The sequence below is a fragment of the Sphaerodactylus townsendi genome, linkage group LG12 (genome assembly GCF_021028975.2).
Source record: "Sphaerodactylus townsendi isolate TG3544 linkage group LG12, MPM_Stown_v2.3, whole genome shotgun sequence".
Classification (NCBI taxonomy): Eukaryota; Metazoa; Chordata; class Lepidosauria; order Squamata; family Sphaerodactylidae; genus Sphaerodactylus; species Sphaerodactylus townsendi.
In genome coordinates, this window is record NC_059436.1 from 57,594,910 (window position 1) to 57,622,749 (window position 27,840).

Genomic DNA, 27,840 nt, shown 5'->3' on the forward strand with positions numbered 1-27,840 from the left:
TCAAAAGAGCACTGCTAGTCTTGGAGGCTGCTTTGCATCTTTGCTGGGGCTGAGCACTGCTGGAGGGGTTGGGCTCCTGCAAGCAGCCCGGGAGGAAGAGTCGGGCCCCTGGTGCCCCAGAGCACGGCATGGGTGGCCCCCTTCAAAAGCCTGCCCAGTGGAGGGAGCCCAGCTGATCCTCGCCCCCCCTCCACCTCCCTTCTTGGACTTCACTGGAGGCGCGCGGGCGCGCACACACACACACACACACACCAGGGCGAACTCCAGGTTGGGGGACTCCTGGCGATTTGGAGGCGAGAGCCCCTGGGGAAGGAGGAGGGGTCTCTGCAGGGAACCGCCTCCTTTCCAGCGGGCCCCGCCGTTGCCCACCACGTGCTCGCAGAGACGCCCAGCCGGTCGCTGTCCGGGCGGGCAGGTGCTGAAGGCGGCCGCCTGGAGACAACCTGACCCTCCAGCGGCGAGCCCGGCGGCGGCGAGAGGGCGACCCTCGCAGCTCGTCATACATGCCCAACAGCCCTGCCAGGTGGGCCAGGCCGAGGGGCGCAGGGAAAGGGTTGCGGCGTCGGGCGGCGCCAGCAGGAGCGGAGAGGCGGGGCGCGGGTTTGCGGGGAGGGGGTCGGGGGCGCGCCTCCCTCCCTCCCTCCCGCTCTCCCTGCTTGATGTCACATCCGCTCCGGCTCCCCTCCCCGGGCAGGGAAAGTTTGGGCGAGAGGCGAGGCGGGCGCGGGGCGCTCCTGGGCGGGCGGGCGGGCGGGCGGGGCTGGTGCGGAGCCACAGACCAGCCTCGCGGCCGCAGCGCCGGACCAAAGCAAGAACCCGAGCGGGGCGGGCAGGTGCCTGGCGCGATGCCACCCGCCGGCAGGCTGCTGAGCTTCCTCTGCCTCCTCCTGATGGGCACCGACCTCACGCAGGTAGGGGCCCGGCTGCACAACGGCCCTTCAGAGTCGGTCGCCGAGCGGGGGAAGTGGTGCATGCGGGCTGGGGCGAGAGGGGGCGCCGCTGTCCGGCAGGGCTCCTTCCGGGATCGCGGGGGGGGGGGGAGCACCAGCGGGGCCGAGTCCCTCTGCGGCGCCTGGCCGCCTTCTCCGGCCGCCGCAGTGAGCAGCCTGGCGCGGGCGGCGGCAGGGCGGCAGGGCGGGAGGAAGGGCGGGGGCGGGCGGGCGGGGGGGGGGCGATGTCTTTGCAGCGGGGAGGCCTCCGGGTGGGGTGGGCTTTGTCTGTGTCAGCCAGCGGCCGGGTGTGAGGGGAGCGAGAAGGCGTCCCCGACGGACACTGCGCATGTGCCACGGCTGGACAAAGCGGGGGACGGGGGGAGCCGGGACTGCCTAGTCCTGAGGGCCCCCACCCTCCACTGCCCCGGCCAGGCTCCCTGCGGCTTCCCCCGCCCCGCCCGCTCTCTGCTTCCTGCTGGGGCCCGCGGAGCTGATGCCGGGGGAAGGACCGGAGGTGGGGGGGTGGGATGGCTCCTCCTTGCCCGCCCCCACACCCGCGCTGCGTTTTGCGCCCGCGTCCCCCGGACTGGCGGGCAGGGCCGATGGCGGGGCTGCCCCTGCGGGGGGCCGAGGGGCCGCCGCTACTTTGCTCCAGGCCGCCCTGGCCTTTGATCCCTGCATTTGCCCCGTCGCTTTGGCCCCAGCAACACCCCCCCCCCCTTTGTCAAATCGTTTTGACAAATTCCCCGGAACTTGCCGCCGACATGGGGAGGCTGCGAGGCTGACCCCAAGAGCAGCGGCGTCTGGGCGGCCCCCTCCGACCCCCCCCCCCGTCCTGCACATCACGAGAAAAAAAACCCGGTCAGGGAGCCAACACCCGGGGGGGGGGGAACCAAATTTGCACCCACACGCACAACACCCCGAAGATACAAGATGAGGGTGTGCCTTTTTTTTTTTAAAAAAAAGGCCCTCAACTGCGGGGGTGCTGCAGGTGCTTCAGGGCAAGGGACAGCCCAGGTACGATTCTGGCCGCCTGGCAGGCGAGCTCTGGGCTGCCTAAACGTGGCAGGTTTGCGGGGGGGGGGCGAGAATGAGGGGGGCAGGGAGGTGAGGGGGTCCCCTCCTTGGGCAGGGACGCCGGCTCCTTCCCTTGCCTTTTCCAGAGCCCCCCCCCGTGTGTCGCAGCCCCCAGCCTCAGTCCGTGACAGCCCCCCCAATAAGGTCCGGGCGGGGTCGGGGGTGGGGGAGGGACGTGAAAGCCCCTCGTCTGCCGGAGACCCCGGAGAGCCGCTGCCAGACTGAGTGGACCGAGGCGGGACTGATTCACACGGGCTGGGTCAGCTTCACGTGTTGGGTGAGCAGCTGTCTCTCCTCACACTACAGCTAGAACTGGCTGGCCAGGCCTGGGGGGGGGGGGCGGTGTCCCAGGAGCTGTCCTATTTTTTCTGTAGTCATTGGCCGATGGAGGACAAGAATCAGCAGCCATGAAGGATGGAGGGAAAAGCTGCCATGGAGGGGCACTGAGCCCACCCCCGCCCCGCCCCCCTCTCTGATGACGACTTCTGGGCACTGGGGGTGCAAAGCTGTCAAGAAATGGATGAGGGTGGAGATGCTCAACCCACCCAGTGAATTATTCACACACACAGACACCCCCTCCTCTTGACATCACAGACCCTCAACATGACACATTTCGTTTCTTCCCCACATTTAACTGTCATGCAGGTCAAAAAAATGGCTGGCATTTATTTGTCTGGGGGGCTGTAAGGGTGGATCAGAATCACTAGTCAGTTTAGTAAGACTGGATTTAAATCTTTTTTATTTTTAACATAAATACTCATTTTTGCTGGTGTAAACTTAACATTTACAAATAGATGAAGGTTTCATTTTTTGAAAAATAGGTTATCAGGTTAGTTTTACAGTTATATCAAAAATTACTGATTTAGTTTTACTGTTAGAAATACACAGATAAGTAGTCATGAAATTATTACAAAGGGATCTATCCCCAGTTCAATAGCTTAATCCTTTGTATTTGGACAACTTTTCTGCTGTACTCTATTAAAAGGAGAAAAATAATCATTATCCTAATAACAATGTAAATCGTTTTAGGGCTGTATGGCCGTGTTCTAGCAGCATTCTCTCCTGATGTTTCACCTGCATCTGTGGCTGGCATCTTCAGAGGATCTGATTCCAGCCGTGAAAGCCTATGACAATATATTAAATAGTTTTATTTGTTCAAAACAATAACATTTTAGCAAATGCATTCTTAAATTTGCTTAAACATCCACGTTTGTTAACTGATGAGGTTAAACAAAATATATTTTAAAAAATCTTAGACTATCAGCTCTGTTTACACATGGAAAACTTGAAATACTACCTTCTTTATCTCACTCATCTTCATTTTCTTGTTTGTTCATCATCTGGAAAAGAAAAACAATTTTTCCAGTCAGTTCCCAAACAGTTTCTTCGTTTGCAACAAATGAGTCTAAAAGAAGATAATATTCTTTCTATGCCAGTGCTGCTGTTAAAAATGAAATGATTACATCAACAGTCTCTAAATCCAAAAGTTTAATAAGTTCTCTCCACCACCAGTATAACTTTCTTTAAGACATCATCCACAAACATATATTTCTTGAATGGTTTCCCTTTAGCTGTGAAATGTATTAGAGTTGGCATCACAGATAGATTATTCCTGGATACCCATGTCATAGCTAACTCTTCTTCTGCACTTAAGATTTGACCCTGGTACCGGATCTTGGCAAAATTGCAAGAAGATGAGCTGTAGAAAGCTTTTGACCCACTCTTTGTTTAAATACTTGTAGTTCAATTCTGTCACTGTGCAGTTCTGTTTTTTAAGGGGTCACTCAGTCCCTTCCGAATTGCAACAGTATCAGCATTAAAACAGCTATTTGTCTGTATTTTGTTTAAAGTTTCAGAAATGGGATTCAGGATTCTCAGAATATCTTCAACATTTCTCTTAAGACCAGTATTGGACATAGTGGTGCCATATTTTTTCTCTTAAGAACATAAGAAAGAGCCTGCTGGATCAGACCAGAGTCCATCTAGTCCAGCACTCTGCTTCTCGCAGTGGCCCACCAGATGCCTTTGGGAGCTCACATGCAGGATGTGAAAGCAAGGGCCTTCTGCTGCTGCTGCTGCTCCTGAGCACCTGGTCTGCTAAGGCATTTGCAATCTGAGATCAAGGAGGATCAAGATTGGTAGCCATAGATTGACTTCTCCTCCCACTTCTGAAATCTGTCCAAGCCCTTTTTAAAGCTATCCAGGTTAGTGGCCATCACCACCTCCTGTGGCAGCATATTCCAAACACCAATCACACGTTGCGTGAAGAAGTGTTTCCTTTTATTAGTCCTAATTCTTCCCCCCAGCATTTTCAATGGATGCCCCCTGGTTCTAGTATTGTGAGAAAGAGAGAAAATTTTTTCTCTGACAACATTTTCTACCCCATGCATAAATTTATAGAGCTGTCAATCCATATCCCCCCCCTCAGGCGATCTCCTCTCCAAAGAAACTTAAAGCTATCCTAAATGGCTGCAGCCTCTCCCTCATACAGGAAGGTGCTCCAATCCCTCAATTCATCCTTGTTAAGGCTCCTTCTCTGCACTTTTCTTTTCTATCTCTTCGATATCCTTTTTTGAGTATGTGGCGACCAAGAACTAGGAACTCACAAGTACTCCACCACTGCTTTTATATAAGGGCATGACAATCTTTGCAGTTTTATTTCTCCTCAATTCCCTTTCCCTAATTGAATCCCCAGCATAGAGTTTGCCTTTTTCACAGCTGCCATGCATTGAGTTGACATTCCCATGGAACTATCAACTAAGACGCCCAAATCCCTTTCCTGGTCTGTGACTGATAGCACTGACCCCTGTAGTGTGTATGTGAAGTTTGGATTTTTTGCCCCTATGTGCATCACTTTACATTTTGCTACATTGAACTGAATTTGCCATTTCTTAGCCCACTCACCTAATTTATCAAGGCCCGCTTGGAGCTCTTTGCAATCCTTTGTGGCTCTCACCACCCTATATAATTTGGTATCATCTGCGTTTAACTTGGCCACCACGCTACCCACCCCTACTTCCAGGTCATTTATGAATAGGTTAAAGAGCACTTGATTTTGTTCACAAACTGTCATCAGAGTATGCCAGTTCTTGATGTACTGCTCAAAACAGTCCACTAAAGAATTCCATCTAACATCTTGTGGGAGTGTTCGCTTGGTTCCACCCCCTTCCTTGCTGCTGCAGCAAAATGATAGTTACGGAAGTATTTAGCAATTTCAGTCACATTTGTCTTTATTTCTGGGACACTGAATTTTTCAGCTAGGAGGTGCAGCAAGTGAGCACTGCAGCCATATGTTCTTTGTTTTGTATTCTCTTCATGCTCTTCCAAATTTCTTCTCATCTTGGATACATTTGCAGCATTCTCTGTGATTAAACTGTGTACAAGACATTTGAATTTTTGTTCACATTTTATTATAGCTTTTGCTGCTACTGCTGTACATTTCCTGATGTATCAGTTCTTCTGTTATTATGCAAGCATATACAACAAGATCATTGTGGACATCACTCACCCATCAAGACTTAGGTTTTACGCCTCGAACCTGCTGCACACGGCTCCATTTCTCTGTTATTCTTTATCCAACAGTTTATTTGCAACATCTGCTCTGCTGAGTGGATGGTATCCTGGTCTCAATGACTGAACCATATGAATGAAGAGTGGTATCATGAAAGCAAGCCTGGGAGAGCCAATGCTTGTTTCATTAAAACCTGGGTTCTTTTCTCCAATAACTCCAACCAGCTGAGGTCTCAACGATTTTTATTGAAAAACAGAAATAAAAGAAATAAAACTTAGATGCAGTTAAGGGATTGCTTAGGTGGTCATATCCCTTTTGGTTCTTTGTCCCCATTCCGGGAACCCATGGCCCAGAGATCCTTCTCTGACCACGTCTCAAGATGGAATTCCCAAGTGGAAGATGTAATGGCCACATCATCCTGATAGGCTCTCGCATACGGTAAGCCTTCTAGGACCCTATCCATCAGACGTTGAAATGATTTACTTGCACCTTGGAGTCCAAACGGCATTTTTACAAATTCAAAATGACCAGCAAAACAAACAAATGCACTTTTCTCTATAGCTTCAGGAGTTAAAGGCACTTGAAAGTATCCTTTGCTGCAATCAAGTGTGGAGATAAAGCGAGGGCAGGAAACTATGCAGAGGTGCTGAGTTCCTGATGACGTCATGAAAGTGTTCAAGCAAATCCCACCGCTGCCACCATATGACGACTGAGGCTGAGATTAAGCTTGGGAGAGCCACTCTTATCTCACCTCGGTCCTGGGTCCTTTTCCCTCCTAATAACTCCAGACAGCTGATTTCTCAAAGATTTATTGTAAAAGTTCAAAACAAAGAAATAAACATAAATGCTTTTAGAGAAATTGACCAGCTGTATGCTTCTTGTGGATCTCTTGGGACCTCTAGCCAAGAGGTGCTTCTCTTAGCTTAGCCCATGATAGAGTCACCTAGGCTTTGTTCCCTCACTCTCCAAGAAAACTTTTCCCGCTCGTCATGAGGTTTCCAAAACCTTTGAAGTTTCATGCTAGCACCTCTGCATAGTTTCCTGTCCCCCCTCCAGGAGATCAAAAGGCAAAGATGCTTTTCACAGTCATATGTGACTTCCCTTTACTGTAGCGATAGCATCTTCCATGACACTCCCCCTTTTGGGATGAAGTCTGTAAACTCCATGTTCACATACTTCAGCTTCCTATTAATACTGGTTGCATAATATCACATGTTTCTAGCTAATACATAGTTCAGCTAACTATTTTCCATCACAAGTGGGTTTTCAATCAGACGGGAAAAAGTGTTTGTCACGTAAATGAACTGGACCATTTTTTCATCAATTACCTTTTTTTTCTACTATGCTGGTTTTTATCACAAACTTATCTATGATCGGATTTCTTTCTTTCCTTTAGGTGATATACTGTGGATATGTGATGTATTTGATGCGATTGAGACACTATCTTGGGCCCTTTCCCCACTTCCCTTAAGCCCCGCGCTACTCGAGGAGAGTAGCGCGGGGTCCCTCGGCACTCCCCACTGAGAGGAGCGGCGACAGCGCAGCCGCCCCGAAGCTGCTGCTGTCGCGCCCCTCAGCGCGCGGCATCCCAGACGCTCTTCTGAATATGGCAGCACTTTTGGCGACCCGCGCACAGAAGCGTGGGGTGCGTGGGACGCCTGGTGTGCGCGCTTCTGGGATTAGCACGCCGCTGAGAGCAGCAGCGAGGGAGCATAGGGGGGGGATGGAAGCGAGTGGGGAAAGGCCCTTGGAGAGATAACAAATATATTTTTGCTCAAATGTGACAATTCCTCAAGGCAGTCTTTAAGAAATATGGTGAAATCAAAACATTTACAAACCTGAAGATCCGACCTCTTCAAACATCTTCCTTTTGTCATCTTCACCAAAGCGCACTGAAACAAGTAGGGATCTGTTGCTTCGCCCTGGTGAGCCAAGGCTTGGGTGACGCTCCCTGGCATCTCCGGCTGGCTGCTGACCTGAGCAGCTTGGCTTTGCCCTGTCCTTGGCCCACTGTTCCTGCCATGCTCTTGTGGTTGCGCACCCTGCCTGACAGGCTGGCCTGTACACTGGTAGTTCTGACAGGAGATGTGTGAGGTCAGCGACACCCATTCTATTCTACTTGAGGTCTGTGGGTTGCTTCTGACCCACTTGTTTGGCTGGCAGAAATTATTTCTAAAATTAATTCCATACTTGGCATCTGGACAGCTTGCCCCAGTTCCTAAGTGTCACCCCTCGCCCACTGTTAACAGATTTCCAGGGCATCTGAGGAACTCTGCACATGGATTAAAATGCTGCCATGGAAGAAATCTGGCGGGGGCCGGACCAGGCTTCCTTCCTCCACAGGCTGTGAGTCAGTGTGCCCATGGACTTCTGCCCGTGGGTGCTGGGTAAGGGATAGTGTGGGGAGGGGGGGGGGGTTGAGGAGACAAACTGAAAATATGGCAGAGGGTGCATGCACAGTGAGCAAAGTGCAGGAATTGAAAATGGAAGCATGGGGGGAGGCTGAAGTTGCCCCATAAGTAGAATTGAGGCACATGTATCTCCAACCTCTTGGAGAAAAACAAATGGGAGCATTTTGTAAGCATGCTCACTGAAGGCCAACCAGTGGCAGGAAGGAATGTTCATGTCTGAGCAGGTGCTCTGCTCATCTCCATGTGCCCGCAGTGGTGGTTGATGTGTTGGCTCTCAGCCAGCCAAGCGCAGTGGTGTTTCATGTGAGGAGTCTCAGTTCTTGGGCGTGAGATGGGTTGAGATGACGGAAAGGACTGCTATTTCCCAGTTCAGTTGCTCAGTGGAGGGAGCTCTTGGGAGCTGACTCCCAGGCAAAAGGTTGTGTTGGCTGGTTCTGTTGCTGCAGAGGCTGCCAAAGGAGGTGACTGGGACTGAGGAGCGGGTGGGCAGAAAAGACTCACTGCTATGTGCAGCAGACACTACACCTGCAGTGCTCCGCCCAGTGGTGGGATTCAAATAATTTAACAACTGGTTGTTTACAAGCACCATTTTAACAACCGGTTCTGCCGACCTGGTGCAAACCTGCTGAATCCCACCACTGGCTCTGCCTCCTCCTCCACTTTTTCTAGGGACTAATTCTTAGACAACCCAAGTTCTCCCAGCTCCACTTCTGGCCTGTGCTGCCCTCCCCATCCTGCCCTCCACCCCTGGCTGCATCAGCCATGTGCCAAAAAAGCAGCCCTCAGGTTTGGCTCTGGATGGCCAGGGTCTTGGGCAGTGGGGTTGCAGGGAACAGACCCCTTCATGGGAGCAAAGCTCAAGAGGCGGCCCCCTTCCAGGCCCAGATCCAGTCAGTGCAGGGGTGGGGGGGGGGAACTGTAAGGGTGCCACCGCCAGGCACCTGGGCTGCTGCCTTCTTCCTGCAATAGGCTGGGCTCTGCTTGCTCCCTGCCCTGACTTCAGGGGCCTAGAGTTGGAGAACAGACCCTCCAGGTCCGGGGTGGGGGGTGGGGTGGCAAGCAGCTGCTACTCTTAACTCCCCCCCACCAGTTTTCAAAATTACGTTTGTTTCTGGCCATGACCAGTGTCCCATCCCCCGATGGCTCTTGTTCCACCCAGTTTCCGGCTCTTGCTGTCTCCTGGCCATGTTCAGTGTGCATTTGCAATCCCCGCTTCGCACTCCCTCGCGGCCAGGGCTGGGTGAACTGTGACGTCTCGTGTTTTACACAGCACATTTCCTGGGAAGTCAGCCCCCAGGGGGTCCATGAGGCTAGTGTATGATTTTGCGGTCAAGTCACAGCTGACTTATGGTGACTCCAGGGGGCTTTCGAGGCAAGAGCTTTCCATTGCCTGCCTCCGCGTGGGCTGAGTTTGGAGAAGACTGTTGCTGGCCCAAGGAAGGTCACCCTGCAGACTTCCTGGGGAGGAGCAGGGGCTCAAACCCCATCCTTCAGACTAGAGTCTGTTGCGCTTAATCACTGCACCACAAGGTTTATTTCTAAGGAAACACGTTTTAAGGTTGCCCTGTTGACTGTCAGCTTCCGTTCTGTTTGGGAGCTCTTCTCTCCTGAAGCGGGGGAGGGGGACATAACCAGCCCTTCAGGGGAGGGGTCTCTGCTCACAACTGCTCAAATTCCAAGCTGAGCAGTGCTGAACCAATCTGCGGTCTGAGCAGGTAGGTGGAACAGTGGAGAGGGAGGCTCACCTTTCCCTTAAGAAAAGGGAGCTTCTCTAGACTGAATATGTTCAAGCCGTGGAGAAGCTGAAATCTCAGCCATCTGACAAGAACAGGTGACAGGAGAGGAGCTGCAGCTCTTGCCTTGCTTTGTTTTTTCCAATAGTATTTTTCCAGACATATTTTACTCATTTGCAGAGTAAAATATGTAAAAGACAACAGCACTTGCTTGCTTTGTTGATATCTCGCCATTCTCCTCAAGGGAGAAAGCTTACATGGTTTCCGTCACCTCCATTTTATCTGTGCAACACCAGTCCTGTGCAGAGGGTTGTCTGAGGCTGTGTGACAAGTCCAGCTGAAACACAGACCACTATGTGGAGGTGAACATATCTTGTGGAGTATATTTCTGATGATACAAACATGATCTCTGCTTGAGTGGGAAAATTAGTCACCCAACAGGATTCTTCTTATAAGCTGGAAACTCCAACCAGTTCTATGTTCCTGCAGAGCCCCTGCAATCTACCCCCTAGGGCAGTCCTGTCCATCGTTATTCGAGGGGGGGGGGTGTCTTTCCCTCTCCCATCAAGATGTTCCTGGTTTGGGTCAACTATGCTGATGGTGACGCAGTGCAGGTCTTCTGATTGGCTCCTTGGCTCTCTTGCTACCACAGTAAAAAACTGCCCTGCATCGTAATCAATGAAATGGGTGCATATTCTCTTGATGGCAAAGGCATGAATGCTCTTACTAGAGAGAGGGGGTTGCTTAGTCCAGAAATCAGAAATCTTTAAATCCCACAGCCCCCAAAACCCCTCGTTTATTCCTGACATTCTATGGAAATAAATCCCTTACAATTTGCATTGATCTTTACTATAGCTTTGTTTTGTTGCTCTCCTAGAGATTGGATGAAACCTGTTCAACAGAATGTCAAGAAATACTCTGCTGCAATTTGATTGTGTCCAAGAATGGGCCTCTGGCTGTTGTGCAGTCTCCACATGTGCACCTGATGCACAGACATGTGCAAGGATGCCATTAAAGGATACGCTGCCATTTATTTATTTATGTGACAGCCTGGCTAATTCTCTGAAAGCCTCTCTTCAGCCGTGAGTGCTCTGGAAAAAGCCAGTGTGACCACATTAGGCAGCCCGATCCTTAGGGGCACAGATCCCTTTTGCCAATTTGCAGCTTGGCATATGCACAGAACAAGAAACGTGGCTGTGGCCCCTTGTTGCTCACCCTCACCTCCCCCACCTGGAATATGAGAACATGGTTATTGTCCAGCCTTGCAGGATTGTTGCCAGTATGTGGAGCACTATAGCTGTTCTGAACGCTGAGCATCTTGTGTCTGCTCCCGCACTGTGTAGTACATCACTGCTGTTAGTGCATTCAGTGGAAGGAAGGGGCTGCTCCCACGGCCCTCTGGCCTTGTAGAAACAGGCACTATGGCATGGCACAAACTTGCCCTCCCCAATGCCACCAACGTGCACATTGATGTGGAGCATTCTTCACCAAGAGATGTTCATGTCCCCCTGACTTGCAGTGAGGTTTGTGCAAGACAACACTTTGCTGGATTGTGTCCCAAGTGTCCTGATGGGCTTCAATCAGGGACGTAGGTATAGATTTTTTATGGGGGGGGTTCGGGGGGGCCACACCCCACCCACCCCTAGCGCATGGCCACGCCTCCCCAAGCCCCGCCCCTGGCCTAGCACTTATAAAAGCAACTCTCCCAGGTTGGGGATGGCAGACTCCCCTGCCCTGCCCTCCCCTGCCCCTCCCCTCTGGGCAGAGGCATAGAGGGAAAATGGAGCCTGGTGCAAAATCTGAGCCCCCCCCCCCCCCGGGCAGCTGCTGTGATGCTGGAATCCACCCCCAAACAGCATCACTTTCAATGGCGTTTAAACTAGAGAGCCCAAATTCTCCTTTTAAATCCACCTTAAAGGGAGAATCTGGGGCCCCTAGTTAAACAACATTGACAGTGATGCTGTTTTGGGGTGGATTATCCCCCACCCTGAAACAGCATCACTTTCAATGTGGTGTAGTGGTTAAGAGCAGGTTGCATTCTAATCTAGGAGGAACTGGGTTTCCCTGCTCTGCCACTTGAACTGTGAGACTTATCTGGGGGGAATTCTAGATTAGCCTGTGCACTCCCACACACGCCAGCTGGGTGGCCCTTGGAGCTGAGTCACAGCTTTTTGGGAGCTCTCTCAGCTCCCCAAACCCACCTCACAGGGTGTTTGTTGTGAGGGGAGCAAGGGCAAAGGGGAAGATTGTAGGCCCCTTTCAGTATCCTACAGGAGAGAAAGGGAGGATATAAATCCAAACTCTTCTTCTTCTTCTAAACTGAGGGACCTCCAGATTCTCCTCTTTAAATCCATGCCGAAGAGGGGTGGATTTAAAACGAGAATCTGGAAAAAATTTGGGGGGTGCCTGCTGTCAGGGGGGTGCAAATGGGTTAAGCTAGCAGCACCAAACTTTCAGGGTATCTTTAGGAGTCTCTCCTAATGTGAAATTACCACTGCCAGGTTTGGTGAAGTTTGGTTCAGGGGGTCCAAAGTTATGGGACCTCTCAAAGGTGTAGCCCCCATCTTCTATTAGCTCCCATTGAAAACAATGTGGGGGATGGGGCCGGACTCCAACTTTGGGGAGTCCATAGCTCTGGGACCCCCTGGGGCAAGCACTTCCACAAAAACCTGGAGTAGCATCAGTAAGAGACTCTCTCCTGATAATCACATCCCAGGTTTCAGGTGAAGTTTGGTTCTCAGGGGGTCCAAAGTTATGGACCCTCAAAGGTGTAGCCCCCATCTTCTATTAGCTCCCATTGGAAACAATGGAGGATGGGGCACCCCCTTTGGGAGTCCATAACTTTGGACCCCCTGAACCAAACCTCACCAAACCCAGGTAGTATCATCAGGAGAGTCCCCCAAACAATCCCTTAAAGTTTGGTGCTGCTATCCCAAACAATGCGCCCCCTGCCGGCCAAAAACCAAAAAAGCACTAAAATGTTTTTAAAACCCACAAACTGGTGGGCGGAGCTTCGGACATGAATGGGGGTGTTCAAACCCGAGAACCCCCCCCCCTTTACCTACGTGCATGGCTTCAATGTTGATGCCCAAGATATTTGAAGGGCTGTCATGTTGGTGAGGGAGCAAGCTTGTTTTCTACTTCTCCAGAGTCTAGGACATGAGTAATGGGTTCAAGGTGAAGAAAAAGAGATTCCACCCAAACATCAGAAAATACTTCCTGACAGTAAGGACTGTTCGACAGTGGAATTCACTGCCTCGGAGTGTGGTGGAGTCTCCCTCTTTGGAGGTTTTTAAAGAGAGGCTGGATGGCCATCTGACAGGAGTGCTTTGATTGTGTGTTCCTGCATTGCAGGGGGTTGGACTGGATGGCCCTTGGGGTATCTTCCAACTCTATGATTCTATGATCTCGGGCAGCCTCATGACAGGTCTGCCTCAGCTCAACTCCCAGCTGTTTCAGCATCCAGAATAGAGACTGTCGCTTTGTTTTGTTGCTCTCCTATAGATTGGATTAAATCTGTTCAACAGGTTCTGGAAGACTGATGGCCAGCTTTACCCCCACCCCCCACAACACAAAAAGTCAAATGGCAAATCTCCAGCCTGTAACCCCAGAAGCTGCCTCGTCTTCCAAGCCAATTTCTGTCACATTTCACAAACTTCAGTTTTTGCCAATAGAGGTAATTTTCAGCCTTGGGTCATATTTATTACTGGAGTTATCTGTCCTTGTAATCAGGAATAGCGTCCCTGTGCAAAGTCATACAAAACTAGTTACCATCTGGCTGAATTAGACAGAGGAGGACAATAAAGCACTCGGACAGCCAAAGGAGGTTCCAGCTATGGACCATTCATGATCAGCCAAGATTCGGCCTGCTGAGCTGGGAAACTGAGGAGCCTGCGAGAATCTCACAACTCTTGCTGGTTTCATTTTTTTCATGGCAAAAATGAGGGGAATTAAATGCAGCATTCATTTTCATATTTGGCTCTCCCTCCTAGAAACTGTTTTGGCAAGAAAGCAGAGGGGCAGGTGTTGGTTTTCATCCTCTTCATTTGCATTTATTTTAAGTATTTTAACCCATTTTTCTACCCAGGGGAAAACCAAAATGGCTTGCAAAATAGAAAGTACAATTTAAATAAATGGAAAGCCAAACAGTACAATAACTCATCCTGGACTGGTCTTGGATCCATGGGCAAGGCTAGGAGGGGAGGTCCAAAAGAGCTTTGGCCCCTCCCCCAAAACACCTGCAACACAGAGATGTCGATATCAAGGCTCTTCTCTTGTTGAGTTTGCAGCAGAGGCATCGTTTTTGAAATATCCTCCCCTTACCCATGATTTGATTTGCAAGGAACCCTATCTCTCCTCGTCTTGAATTTCCTTCATGGGCCAGATGACCTCACTGGGTGCATGAAGGGGGGGAGAGATCTGCCCAATCCAAGCTGCCATCATATCCTCGCTTTGTTTATACCTGGAGGGAAAGAAGAAGAGGCGAAGTTTTCCCCTTTCTCTCCTGCAAGGACACTGAAGGTGGTTTACAAGCTCCTTTCCCTTCCCCTCCCCACAACAGACCCCTTGTGAGGTAGGTGGGGCTGAGAGAGTTCCAAAGAACTGTGACTGGCCCAAGGTCACCCAGCAGGAATGTAGGAGTGCGGAAACACTAAACCCGGTTCTTCAGAGCAGAAAGAGCAGACCCTGAGCATAGCATCATGGGTGCTGTGGGAAAGAGTCCTGCCCCAAATCCCAGCTGAAAATGAAATCTCCCCAATCAAGTTCTGAAAGCCATGTATGAATTTTGGGCATGTGGCACCAGCATTAATTGCTTTGGGCTGAGTCTCTCGGCTGTTAGAATACATTGGTGTTGTAGGTTGGGGAGGAGGAGCTATGGGTGAGCATTCAAGGATTCTGGAAGGTCAAAGAAGCAAATGCAATACAGGTCTGCCCACATCTTCCAAAAATGTTCAGAGGAAGCAGAATATGTGGTCATCTCTACGCAGCTCCACTGATAACTTTGAAACTGTGACTGATGATACATTGGCGCTGTGCTGCACAGCAGGGGTGGATGATTTCCTTCATGGCAGAGTTTCCATTACAGATGTGCTCATGCTTACGCACCATGTATCCTGCAAGCCCTGCGGTTCCTGGGAATGGGCAGATCCCAATGTTTGCCTCTGTTTCAGGATGTACGCTTCTTCCGGCATCTCCCCCCACCCCATTCCTCACTGGTATTTCTGGAGGACTGATGGCCAGCTTCACCCCCAACAAAACAAAAATCTATATATATAAAAAGCTAACCATCCATTTGTTGGTGACTCCCTAACGCCGAAATGGCTGGACGGATTGCCCCCAAATTTTCACATGACGTCCCTCCCTGTTGCGGGCAGGTAATCGGACCTTCAAATTGCCAAAAGTCCATACCTGAGCCAGGTAAAATGTCTTTTTCCTGGCGCACCAGGCCATGAAGCTGGCTGTGTTTTACTGTCACCCTTAGAATGTCCCCCCCACCCCCCCCCCCCCCCCCCCCCCCCCCTCCCCACCCCCCCCCCCCCCCCCCCCCCCCCCCCCCCACCCCCCCCCCCCCCCACCCCCCCCCCCCCCCACCCCCCCCCCCCCCCACCCCCCCCCCCCCCCACCCCCCCCCCCCCCCACCCCCCCCCCCCCCCACCCCCCCCCCCCCCCACCCCCCCCCCCCCCCACCCCCCCCCCCCCCCACCCCCCCCCCCCCCCACCCCCCCCCCCCCCCACCCCCCCCCCCCCCCACCCCCCCCCCCCCCCACCCCCCCCCCCCCCCACCCCCCCCCCCCCCCACCCCCCCCCCCCCCCACCCCCCCCCCCCCCCACCCCCCCCCCCCCCCACCCCCCCCCCCCCCCACCCCCCCCCCCCCCCACCCCCCCCCCCCCCCACCCCCCCCCCCCCCCACCCCCCCCCCCCCCCACCCCCCCCCCCCCCCACCCCCCCCCCCCCCCACCCCCCCCCCCCCCCACCCCCCCCCCCCCCCACCCCCCCCCCCCCCCACCCCCCCCCCCCCCCACCCCCCCCCCCCCCCACCCCCCCCCCCCCCCACCCCCCCCCCCCCCCACCCCCCCCCCCCCCCACCCCCCCCCCCCCCCACCCCCCCCCCCCCCCACCCCCCCCCCCCCCCACCCCCCCCCCCCCCCACCCCCCCCCCCCCCCACCCCCCCCCCCCCCCACCCCCCCCCCCCCCCACCCCCCCCCCCCCCCACCCCCCCCCCCCCCCACCCCCCCCCCCCCCCACCCCCCCCCCCCCCCACCCCCCCCCCCCCCCACCCCCCCCCCCCCCCACCCCCCCCCCCCCCCACCCCCCCCCCCCCCCACCCCCCCCCCCCCCCACCCCCCCCCCCCCCCACCCCCCCCCCCCCCCACCCCCCCCCCCCCCCACCCCCCCCCCCCCCCACCCCCCCCCCCCCCCACCCCCCCCCCCCCCCACCCCCCCCCCCCCCCACCCCCCCCCCCCCCCACCCCCCCCCCCCCCCACCCCCCCCCCCCCCCACCCCCCCCCCCCCCCACCCCCCCCCCCCCCCACCCCCCCCCCCCCCCACCCCCCCCCCCCCCCACCCCCCCCCCCCCCCACCCCCCCCCCCCCCCACCCCCCCCCCCCCCCACCCCCCCCCCCCCCCACCCCCCCCCCCCCCCACCCCCCCCCCCCCCCACCCCCCCCCCCCCCCACCCCCCCCCCCCCCCACCCCCCCCCCCCCCCACCCCCCCCCCCCCCCACCCCCCCCCCCCCCCACCCCCCCCCCCCCCCACCCCCCCCCCCCCCCACCCCCCCCCCCCCCCACCCCCCCCCCCCCCCACCCCCCCCCCCCCCCACCCCCCCCCCCCCCCACCCCCCCCCCCCCCCACCCCCCCCCCCCCCCACCCCCCCCCCCCCCCACCCCCCCCCCCCCCCACCCCCCCCCCCCCCCACCCCCCCCCCCCCCCACCCCCCCCCCCCCCCACCCCCCCCCCCCCCCACCCCCCCCCCCCCCCACCCCCCCCCCCCCCCACCCCCCCCCCCCCCCACCCCCCCCCCCCCCCACCCCCCCCCCCCCCCACCCCCCCCCCCCCCCACCCCCCCCCCCCCCCACCCCCCCCCCCCCCCACCCCCCCCCCCCCCCACCCCCCCCCCCCCCCACCCCCCCCCCCCCCCACCCCCCCCCCCCCCCACCCCCCCCCCCCCCCACCCCCCCCCCCCCCCACCCCCCCCCCCCCCCACCCCCCCCCCCCCCCACCCCCCCCCCCCCCCACCCCCCCCCCCCCCCACCCCCCCCCCCCCCCACCCCCCCCCCCCCCCACCCCCCCCCCCCCCCACCCCCCCCCCCCCCCACCCCCCCCCCCCCCCACCCCCCCCCCCCCCCACCCCCCCCCCCCCCCACCCCCCCCCCCCCCCACCCCCCCCCCCCCCCACCCCCCCCCCCCCCCACCCCCCCCCCCCCCCACCCCCCCCCCCCCCCACCCCCCCCCCCCCCCACCCCCCCCCCCCCCCACCCCCCCCCCCCCCCACCCCCCCCCCCCCCCACCCCCCCCCCCCCCCACCCCCCCCCCCCCCCACCCCCCCCCCCCCCCACCCCCCCCCCCCCCCACCCCCCCCCCCCCCCACCCCCCCCCCCCCCCACCCCCCCCCCCCCCCACCCCCCCCCCCCCCCACCCCCCCCCCCCCCCACCCCCCCCCCCCCCCACCCCCCCCCCCCCCCACCCCCCCCCCCCCCCACCCCCCCCCCCCCCCACCCCCCCCCCCCCCCACCCCCCCCCCCCCCCACCCCCCCCCCCCCCCACCCCCCCCCCCCCCCACCCCCCCCCCCCCCCACCCCCCCCCCCCCCCACCCCCCCCCCCCCCCACCCCCCCCCCCCCCCACCCCCCCCCCCCCCCACCCCCCCCCCCCCCCACCCCCCCCCCCCCCCACCCCCCCCCCCCCCCACCCCCCCCCCCCCCCACCCCCCCCCCCCCCCACCCCCCCCCCCCCCCACCCCCCCCCCCCCCCACCCCCCCCCCCCCCCACCCCCCCCCCCCCCCACCCCCCCCCCCCCCCACCCCCCCCCCCCCCCACCCCCCCCCCCCCCCACCCCCCCCCCCCCCCACCCCCCCCCCCCCCCACCCCCCCCCCCCCCCACCCCCCCCCCCCCCCACCCCCCCCCCCCCCCACCCCCCCCCCCCCCCACCCCCCCCCCCCCCCACCCCCCCCCCCCCCCACCCCCCCCCCCCCCCACCCCCCCCCCCCCCCACCCCCCCCCCCCCCCACCCCCCCCCCCCCCCACCCCCCCCCCCCCCCACCCCCCCCCCCCCCCACCCCCCCCCCCCCCCACCCCCCCCCCCCCCCACCCCCCCCCCCCCCCACCCCCCCCCCCCCCCACCCCCCCCCCCCCCCACCCCCCCCCCCCCCCACCCCCCCCCCCCCCCACCCCCCCCCCCCCCCACCCCCCCCCCCCCCCACCCCCCCCCCCCCCCACCCCCCCCCCCCCCCACCCCCCCCCCCCCCCACCCCCCCCCCCCCCCACCCCCCCCCCCCCCCACCCCCCCCCCCCCCCACCCCCCCCCCCCCCCACCCCCCCCCCCCCCCACCCCCCCCCCCCCCCACCCCCCCCCCCCCCCACCCCCCCCCCCCCCCACCCCCCCCCCCCCCCACCCCCCCCCCCCCCCACCCCCCCCCCCCCCCACCCCCCCCCCCCCCCACCCCCCCCCCCCCCCACCCCCCCCCCCCCCCACCCCCCCCCCCCCCCACCCCCCCCCCCCCCCACCCCCCCCCCCCCCCACCCCCCCCCCCCCCCACCCCCCCCCCCCCCCACCCCCCCCCCCCCCCACCCCCCCCCCCCCCCACCCCCCCCCCCCCCCACCCCCCCCCCCCCCCACCCCCCCCCCCCCCCACCCCCCCCCCCCCCCACCCCCCCCCCCCCCCACCCCCCCCCCCCCCCACCCCCCCCCCCCCCCACCCCCCCCCCCCCCCACCCCCCCCCCCCCCCACCCCCCCCCCCCCCCACCCCCCCCCCCCCCCACCCCCCCCCCCCCCCACCCCCCCCCCCCCCCACCCCCCCCCCCCCCCACCCCCCCCCCCCCCCACCCCCCCCCCCCCCCACCCCCCCCCCCCCCCACCCCCCCCCCCCCCCACCCCCCCCCCCCCCCACCCCCCCCCCCCCCCACCCCCCCCCCCCCCCACCCCCCCCCCCCCCCACCCCCCCCCCCCCCCACCCCCCCCCCCCCCCACCCCCCCCCCCCCCCACCCCCCCCCCCCCCCACCCCCCCCCCCCCCCACCCCCCCCCCCCCCCACCCCCCCCCCCCCCCACCCCCCCCCCCCCCCACCCCCCCCCCCCCCCACCCCCCCCCCCCCCCACCCCCCCCCCCCCCCACCCCCCCCCCCCCCCACCCCCCCCCCCCCCCACCCCCCCCCCCCCCCACCCCCCCCCCCCCCCACCCCCCCCCCCCCCCACCCCCCCCCCCCCCCACCCCCCCCCCCCCCCACCCCCCCCCCCCCCCACCCCCCCCCCCCCCCACCCCCCCCCCCCCCCACCCCCCCCCCCCCCCACCCCCCCCCCCCCCCACCCCCCCCCCCCCCCACCCCCCCCCCCCCCCACCCCCCCCCCCCCCCACCCCCCCCCCCCCCCACCCCCCCCCCCCCCCACCCCCCCCCCCCCCCACCCCCCCCCCCCCCCACCCCCCCCCCCCCCCACCCCCCCCCCCCCCCACCCCCCCCCCCCCCCACCCCCCCCCCCCCCCACCCCCCCCCCCCCCCACCCCCCCCCCCCCCCACCCCCCCCCCCCCCCACCCCCCCCCCCCCCCACCCCCCCCCCCCCCCACCCCCCCCCCCCCCCACCCCCCCCCCCCCCCACCCCCCCCCCCCCCCACCCCCCCCCCCCCCCACCCCCCCCCCCCCCCACCCCCCCCCCCCCCCACCCCCCCCCCCCCCCACCCCCCCCCCCCCCCACCCCCCCCCCCCCCCACCCCCCCCCCCCCCCACCCCCCCCCCCCCCCACCCCCCCCCCCCCCCACCCCCCCCCCCCCCCACCCCCCCCCCCCCCCACCCCCCCCCCCCCCCACCCCCCCCCCCCCCCACCCCCCCCCCCCCCCACCCCCCCCCCCCCCCACCCCCCCCCCCCCCCACCCCCCCCCCCCCCCACCCCCCCCCCCCCCCACCCCCCCCCCCCCCCACCCCCCCCCCCCCCCACCCCCCCCCCCCCCCACCCCCCCCCCCCCCCACCCCCCCCCCCCCCCACCCCCCCCCCCCCCCACCCCCCCCCCCCCCCACCCCCCCCCCCCCCCACCCCCCCCCCCCCCCACCCCCCCCCCCCCCCACCCCCCCCCCCCCCCACCCCCCCCCCCCCCCACCCCCCCCCCCCCCCACCCCCCCCCCCCCCCACCCCCCCCCCCCCCCACCCCCCCCCCCCCCCACCCCCCCCCCCCCCCACCCCCCCCCCCCCCCACCCCCCCCCCCCCCCACCCCCCCCCCCCCCCACCCCCCCCCCCCCCCACCCCCCCCCCCCCCCACCCCCCCCCCCCCCCACCCCCCCCCCCCCCCACCCCCCCCCCCCCCCACCCCCCCCCCCCCCCACCCCCCCCCCCCCCCACCCCCCCCCCCCCCCACCCCCCCCCCCCCCCACCCCCCCCCCCCCCCACCCCCCCCCCCCCCCACCCCCCCCCCCCCCCACCCCCCCCCCCCCCCACCCCCCCCCCCCCCCACCCCCCCCCCCCCCCACCCCCCCCCCCCCCCACCCCCCCCCCCCCCCACCCCCCCCCCCCCCCACCCCCCCCCCCCCCCACCCCCCCCCCCCCCCACCCCCCCCCCCCCCCACCCCCCCCCCCCCCCACCCCCCCCCCCCCCCACCCCCCCCCCCCCCCACCCCCCCCCCCCCCCACCCCCCCCCCCCCCCACCCCCCCCCCCCCCCACCCCCCCCCCCCCCCACCCCCCCCCCCCCCCACCCCCCCCCCCCCCCACCCCCCCCCCCCCCCACCCCCCCCCCCCCCCACCCCCCCCCCCCCCCACCCCCCCCCCCCCCCACCCCCCCCCCCCCCCACCCCCCCCCCCCCCCACCCCCCCCCCCCCCCACCCCCCCCCCCCCCCACCCCCCCCCCCCCCCACCCCCCCCCCCCCCCACCCCCCCCCCCCCCCACCCCCCCCCCCCCCCACCCCCCCCCCCCCCCACCCCCCCCCCCCCCCACCCCCCCCCCCCCCCACCCCCCCCCCCCCCCACCCCCCCCCCCCCCCACCCCCCCCCCCCCCCACCCCCCCCCCCCCCCACCCCCCCCCCCCCCCACCCCCCCCCCCCCCCACCCCCCCCCCCCCCCACCCCCCCCCCCCCCCACCCCCCCCCCCCCCCACCCCCCCCCCCCCCCACCCCCCCCCCCCCCCACCCCCCCCCCCCCCCACCCCCCCCCCCCCCCACCCCCCCCCCCCCCCACCCCCCCCCCCCCCCACCCCCCCCCCCCCCCACCCCCCCCCCCCCCCACCCCCCCCCCCCCCCACCCCCCCCCCCCCCCACCCCCCCCCCCCCCCACCCCCCCCCCCCCCCACCCCCCCCCCCCCCCACCCCCCCCCCCCCCCACCCCCCCCCCCCCCCACCCCCCCCCCCCCCCACCCCCCCCCCCCCCCACCCCCCCCCCCCCCCACCCCCCCCCCCCCCCACCCCCCCCCCCCCCCACCCCCCCCCCCCCCCACCCCCCCCCCCCCCCACCCCCCCCCCCCCCCACCCCCCCCCCCCCCCACCCCCCCCCCCCCCCACCCCCCCCCCCCCCCACCCCCCCCCCCCCCCACCCCCCCCCCCCCCCACCCCCCCCCCCCCCCACCCCCCCCCCCCCCCACCCCCCCCCCCCCCCACCCCCCCCCCCCCCCACCCCCCCCCCCCCCCACCCCCCCCCCCCCCCACCCCCCCCCCCCCCCACCCCCCCCCCCCCCCACCCCCCCCCCCCCCCACCCCCCCCCCCCCCCACCCCCCCCCCCCCCCACCCCCCCCCCCCCCCACCCCCCCCCCCCCCCACCCCCCCCCCCCCCCACCCCCCCCCCCCCCCACCCCCCCCCCCCCCCACCCCCCCCCCCCCCCACCCCCCCCCCCCCCCACCCCCCCCCCCCCCCACCCCCCCCCCCCCCCACCCCCCCCCCCCCCCACCCCCCCCCCCCCCCACCCCCCCCCCCCCCCACCCCCCCCCCCCCCCACCCCCCCCCCCCCCCACCCCCCCCCCCCCCCACCCCCCCCCCCCCCCACCCCCCCCCCCCCCCACCCCCCCCCCCCCCCACCCCCCCCCCCCCCCACCCCCCCCCCCCCCCACCCCCCCCCCCCCCCACCCCCCCCCCCCCCCACCCCCCCCCCCCCCCACCCCCCCCCCCCCCCACCCCCCCCCCCCCCCACCCCCCCCCCCCCCCACCCCCCCCCCCCCCCACCCCCCCCCCCCCCCACCCCCCCCCCCCCCCACCCCCCCCCCCCCCCACCCCCCCCCCCCCCCACCCCCCCCCCCCCCCACCCCCCCCCCCCCCCACCCCCCCCCCCCCCCACCCCCCCCCCCCCCCACCCCCCCCCCCCCCCACCCCCCCCCCCCCCCACCCCCCCCCCCCCCCACCCCCCCCCCCCCCCACCCCCCCCCCCCCCCACCCCCCCCCCCCCCCACCCCCCCCCCCCCCCACCCCCCCCCCCCCCCACCCCCCCCCCCCCCCACCCCCCCCCCCCCCCACCCCCCCCCCCCCCCACCCCCCCCCCCCCCCACCCCCCCCCCCCCCCACCCCCCCCCCCCCCCACCCCCCCCCCCCCCCACCCCCCCCCCCCCCCACCCCCCCCCCCCCCCACCCCCCCCCCCCCCCACCCCCCCCCCCCCCCACCCCCCCCCCCCCCCACCCCCCCCCCCCCCCACCCCCCCCCCCCCCCACCCCCCCCCCCCCCCACCCCCCCCCCCCCCCACCCCCCCCCCCCCCCACCCCCCCCCCCCCCCACCCCCCCCCCCCCCCACCCCCCCCCCCCCCCACCCCCCCCCCCCCCCACCCCCCCCCCCCCCCACCCCCCCCCCCCCCCACCCCCCCCCCCCCCCACCCCCCCCCCCCCCCACCCCCCCCCCCCCCCACCCCCCCCCCCCCCCACCCCCCCCCCCCCCCACCCCCCCCCCCCCCCACCCCCCCCCCCCCCCACCCCCCCCCCCCCCCACCCCCCCCCCCCCCCACCCCCCCCCCCCCCCACCCCCCCCCCCCCCCACCCCCCCCCCCCCCCACCCCCCCCCCCCCCCACCCCCCCCCCCCCCCACCCCCCCCCCCCCCCACCCCCCCCCCCCCCCACCCCCCCCCCCCCCCACCCCCCCCCCCCCCCACCCCCCCCCCCCCCCACCCCCCCCCCCCCCCACCCCCCCCCCCCCCCACCCCCCCCCCCCCCCACCCCCCCCCCCCCCCACCCCCCCCCCCCCCCACCCCCCCCCCCCCCCACCCCCCCCCCCCCCCACCCCCCCCCCCCCCCACCCCCCCCCCCCCCCACCCCCCCCCCCCCCCACCCCCCCCCCCCCCCACCCCCCCCCCCCCCCACCCCCCCCCCCCCCCACCCCCCCCCCCCCCCACCCCCCCCCCCCCCCACCCCCCCCCCCCCCCACCCCCCCCCCCCCCCACCCCCCCCCCCCCCCACCCCCCCCCCCCCCCACCCCCCCCCCCCCCCACCCCCCCCCCCCCCCACCCCCCCCCCCCCCCACCCCCCCCCCCCCCCACCCCCCCCCCCCCCCACCCCCCCCCCCCCCCACCCCCCCCCCCCCCCACCCCCCCCCCCCCCCACCCCCCCCCCCCCCCACCCCCCCCCCCCCCCACCCCCCCCCCCCCCCACCCCCCCCCCCCCCCACCCCCCCCCCCCCCCACCCCCCCCCCCCCCCACCCCCCCCCCCCCCCACCCCCCCCCCCCCCCACCCCCCCCCCCCCCCACCCCCCCCCCCCCCCACCCCCCCCCCCCCCCACCCCCCCCCCCCCCCACCCCCCCCCCCCCCCACCCCCCCCCCCCCCCACCCCCCCCCCCCCCCACCCCCCCCCCCCCCCACCCCCCCCCCCCCCCACCCCCCCCCCCCCCCACCCCCCCCCCCCCCCACCCCCCCCCCCCCCCACCCCCCCCCCCCCCCACCCCCCCCCCCCCCCACCCCCCCCCCCCCCCACCCCCCCCCCCCCCCACCCCCCCCCCCCCCCACCCCCCCCCCCCCCCACCCCCCCCCCCCCCCACCCCCCCCCCCCCCCACCCCCCCCCCCCCCCACCCCCCCCCCCCCCCACCCCCCCCCCCCCCCACCCCCCCCCCCCCCCACCCCCCCCCCCCCCCACCCCCCCCCCCCCCCACCCCCCCCCCCCCCCACCCCCCCCCCCCCCCACCCCCCCCCCCCCCCACCCCCCCCCCCCCCCACCCCCCCCCCCCCCCACCCCCCCCCCCCCCCACCCCCCCCCCCCCCCACCCCCCCCCCCCCCCACCCCCCCCCCCCCCCACCCCCCCCCCCCCCCACCCCCCCCCCCCCCCACCCCCCCCCCCCCCCACCCCCCCCCCCCCCCACCCCCCCCCCCCCCCACCCCCCCCCCCCCCCACCCCCCCCCCCCCCCACCCCCCCCCCCCCCCACCCCCCCCCCCCCCCACCCCCCCCCCCCCCCACCCCCCCCCCCCCCCACCCCCCCCCCCCCCCACCCCCCCCCCCCCCCACCCCCCCCCCCCCCCACCCCCCCCCCCCCCCACCCCCCCCCCCCCCCACCCCCCCCCCCCCCCACCCCCCCCCCCCCCCACCCCCCCCCCCCCCCACCCCCCCCCCCCCCCACCCCCCCCCCCCCCCACCCCCCCCCCCCCCCACCCCCCCCCCCCCCCACCCCCCCCCCCCCCCACCCCCCCCCCCCCCCACCCCCCCCCCCCCCCACCCCCCCCCCCCCCCACCCCCCCCCCCCCCCACCCCCCCCCCCCCCCACCCCCCCCCCCCCCCACCCCCCCCCCCCCCCACCCCCCCCCCCCCCCACCCCCCCCCCCCCCCACCCCCCCCCCCCCCCACCCCCCCCCCCCCCCACCCCCCCCCCCCCCCACCCCCCCCCCCCCCCACCCCCCCCCCCCCCCACCCCCCCCCCCCCCCACCCCCCCCCCCCCCCACCCCCCCCCCCCCCCACCCCCCCCCCCCCCCACCCCCCCCCCCCCCCACCCCCCCCCCCCCCCACCCCCCCCCCCCCCCACCCCCCCCCCCCCCCACCCCCCCCCCCCCCCACCCCCCCCCCCCCCCACCCCCCCCCCCCCCCACCCCCCCCCCCCCCCACCCCCCCCCCCCCCCACCCCCCCCCCCCCCCACCCCCCCCCCCCCCCACCCCCCCCCCCCCCCACCCCCCCCCCCCCCAAACCCCCCCCCCCCCCACACCCCGCCCCCCACACACACCCCCCCCCCCCACACCCCCTTCCCCCCCCCCCCCCCCCCCCCCACCCAACCCTCCCCCCCCCCCCCCCCCCCACCCCTTGCCCCCCCTCCCAATCCCTCCCCCCCCCTTTCCCCCCCCCCCCCCCCACCCCCCAAAACCCCCCGCCCCCCCCCCCCCCCACCCCCCCAGGGGGGGGGGCTTCTCCCGCAGGTGACTGTTCACCCAGCTGGTTTCAAACGGGCGTAGAGAGTGTTTCCGATGGATCCAGTAACCTCTTGAAGGGGTTTGTGCCAGAGTTACCGCTTTCTCCTACCGGGTGACCTCCTGCTTGGGGTGGCTGCGGATGTCACGCCTTGCGCCTGTGCATGCAGAGCACTTGCCTCTTGGTGGCCATCATGTGCCCCCAGTGTCCGGTGGTGCTCTCTCTGGCTGCTTGCTGGAACCCCCCACCTACTGGGGCAGAGGCCCCCCACACAGCGGCCCCCACCTACTGGGGCAGAGGCCCCCAATGCTGCTGAGGCGGGAGGGGGAGGCTCTGCTTCCAGCTTACCCCCCCCCCCCGCCCACCTGTGGACAGACTGGGCTTGTGAGGCCCTGGGGCCCTCCTGGCCTGGCTGATTCCCTCTGGAGTGGATTCTTGTCCTGCTCTCTCTTCAAGGTTTGCAATCAGGAAAATCCTAAGCAGAACAAGAACAAGCATCAGTGTAGCACGAGCAGCTGCAGAGTTCTCTGGATCGTGCCCGTTCACAATGCAGGCTGCTGCTTCCCTTCTGCCATTTTACCTGGGAAGGAAGGGGCCTCATGGATAGAAGCTGAGGCCTGGTCCCCAGGAAGGTCTCCACAGTTCACTTGAGGAACTCAGATTTGTGGACGAAAAAGTCACAACAACCCAGTCACCTGTGTCACTCTTCTTGCATGGCTGCAGTGTCCTGACTCAGATGCAAGTAGCGAAGCAGTGTGTGTGTGTGTGCGTGCGTGCCAAAGAGCCTTGGGGGCACCATCAGCTATTCCATGAAGGTGTCCAGCGCCAGATCGTGTAGTAACAAATGAACGGCTGTACAAGGTTATCCAGTGTTATTTGAACCACCTTGTGGGGTGCAACTAGGCTGGAGAGAAACTGGCCAAAGACCACGTGGAGAGCTAGAAGGAAAGGTCAGTCTTCCCCTGCAGAGCAATGAGAGCCAGTGGGGTGTAAGACTGGGATCTGGGAGACTCAGATTCGAATTCCCAAACTGCCGTGGAGGCTTATTGGGTGACCTTCAGCCAGTCACACCCTTTCAGTCTGACCTGCCTCACAGGGTTGTTGTGATGATTAACTAGAGAAGAGGAGAGAAGAACAACGTGAACCGATGGCGAGGAAAGTGGAGGCAGCGGAGGAGTCAACAAATGAGGCTGGCAGAGTCGGGGATTGAGTTGCGGGTCCTTCGTGATTGTGTTTTGCCTTGATATGAAGATTTCCATGAGGGCGGAGCTTTCACGTCCTGTGTGGCTCCTCCTACCCTCTGCAAGCAGGCGCAGTTGGATGAACAAAATGGGCCCGTCTGCTCAGCTTTATACTGGCAGCCGAGTTGCACTGTTGAGTTCATGGGTGTTAAATTTCGATTTGGGGGGGGGGAGCAGCCGGTGCGTAGAGAGCCGGTGGGATGACGGCCCTGCAAGGCCTTTGGCGAAGGCCTGTTAACTGGAGAGGCTTCCAAGCTCCTCCTCCTCCGATGAGAAAGCCCCACCTGCACATTGCCAGGTGTCTGCCACACTGAAGGGCCACCCCCGCCGGCTTTGTGTGGAGGATCCGAAGCTGCCTTCAACTCGTTCAGCACCGTCCATTCCAAGCACCAGCCACGTTTCAGTGGAAAGAGGGCCCTGCCGGCATTGGGGGCTAAGAGGGGCCTCTTTTCACTGAAAACAGCTGGAGGTGGAAAATGGGCGGGGGGGGGGGGGGGGGGGGGGGGCATAAAAAGGGGGGGGGGGAGGGGGGGGGGGGGGGGGGGGGGGGGGTTGGCCCTTTCCTAACTGTAAATATTCCAGAAGGCAGAAATGCGTCGGCATGGGGTTTTTTTGTTCTGTCGTTTGCTTCGGCTCTCCTTGTAGGGAACAGACTGACCATAAAGATGCTTTTAAAATGGTTAATTATTTATGTCTTTAGTTTTTAAAAAAGTCCCTGGATGCCGTCTTCTGAAGACCCAAGTCCTGAACAAATCTGGACCTTGTGCAAGATCGCAAGTAGGGCTGGAGAGCAGCGGGACATTTGGGTGTGCAGCTTAGAGAGGTTTCCGTGTCCAGTTTCTCCTTGCGGTGCTTTTTTGCTGCGAGCCTCAGTGGTGGGAATGAGCCGGCGACATTTAGTTCTGTCCAAGTGAATGTAGTTATTTTCCAATATTACTGTTGTGCTGTAAGATGATCCATTGGCAGCAGACACATTTTTAAGGATCTGCTTCCCCATCTGTGAGAAAATAATATGTTTAGCAATTTGTCAACGTCTGGCAAGATTATCGTTTATTTGTAGGGGCTGTAACCATGAGGCCTGCTGCAGAAACCACACCCAAAGCGGTAATGAAATAAGACATTTCTCAAAATGTGGCATGATCCACAAGGAGAACTTCCAGGGTCCAGGGGAGCCACTGTCTTGCCTGGAGCATAACCTTTGTAGAGTTCTGGGCCCAGGTGCAGATCATGCCTTCAAGGTCATCTCACTCATTAGCTGGTGTGGTTTGGCCTGTCAGTCTTCATGCTTCTTGTCCTGCACAGATGAACAGATTTCATGGTGGGGCCGGAGCAGCCAGGCCTGTGGAAGGAGGAGGGTCAGAGAGCTTCTCCTCACCCTGTTGGCTCAGCTCCCCACCCCCGTCTGCACCTGAGATGGCTTTGGGACTTC

General features: G+C 66.6%; 1 protein-coding gene across 1 annotated transcript in view; it reads left to right on the forward strand.

Moving 5' to 3' along the window:
* The first annotated feature begins 678 nt into the window (after window positions 1-678).
* OLFM1 (olfactomedin 1) overlaps window positions 679-27,840 on the forward strand; it is a 69,452-nt gene continuing 42,290 nt past the window's right edge. The window contains exon 1 of the mRNA XM_048513410.1: window positions 679-911. Coding sequence (XP_048369367.1) covers window positions 846-911 — 66 coding nt within the window. The 5' untranslated portion in view covers window positions 679-845. The remainder of the gene's footprint in view (window positions 912-27,840) is intronic.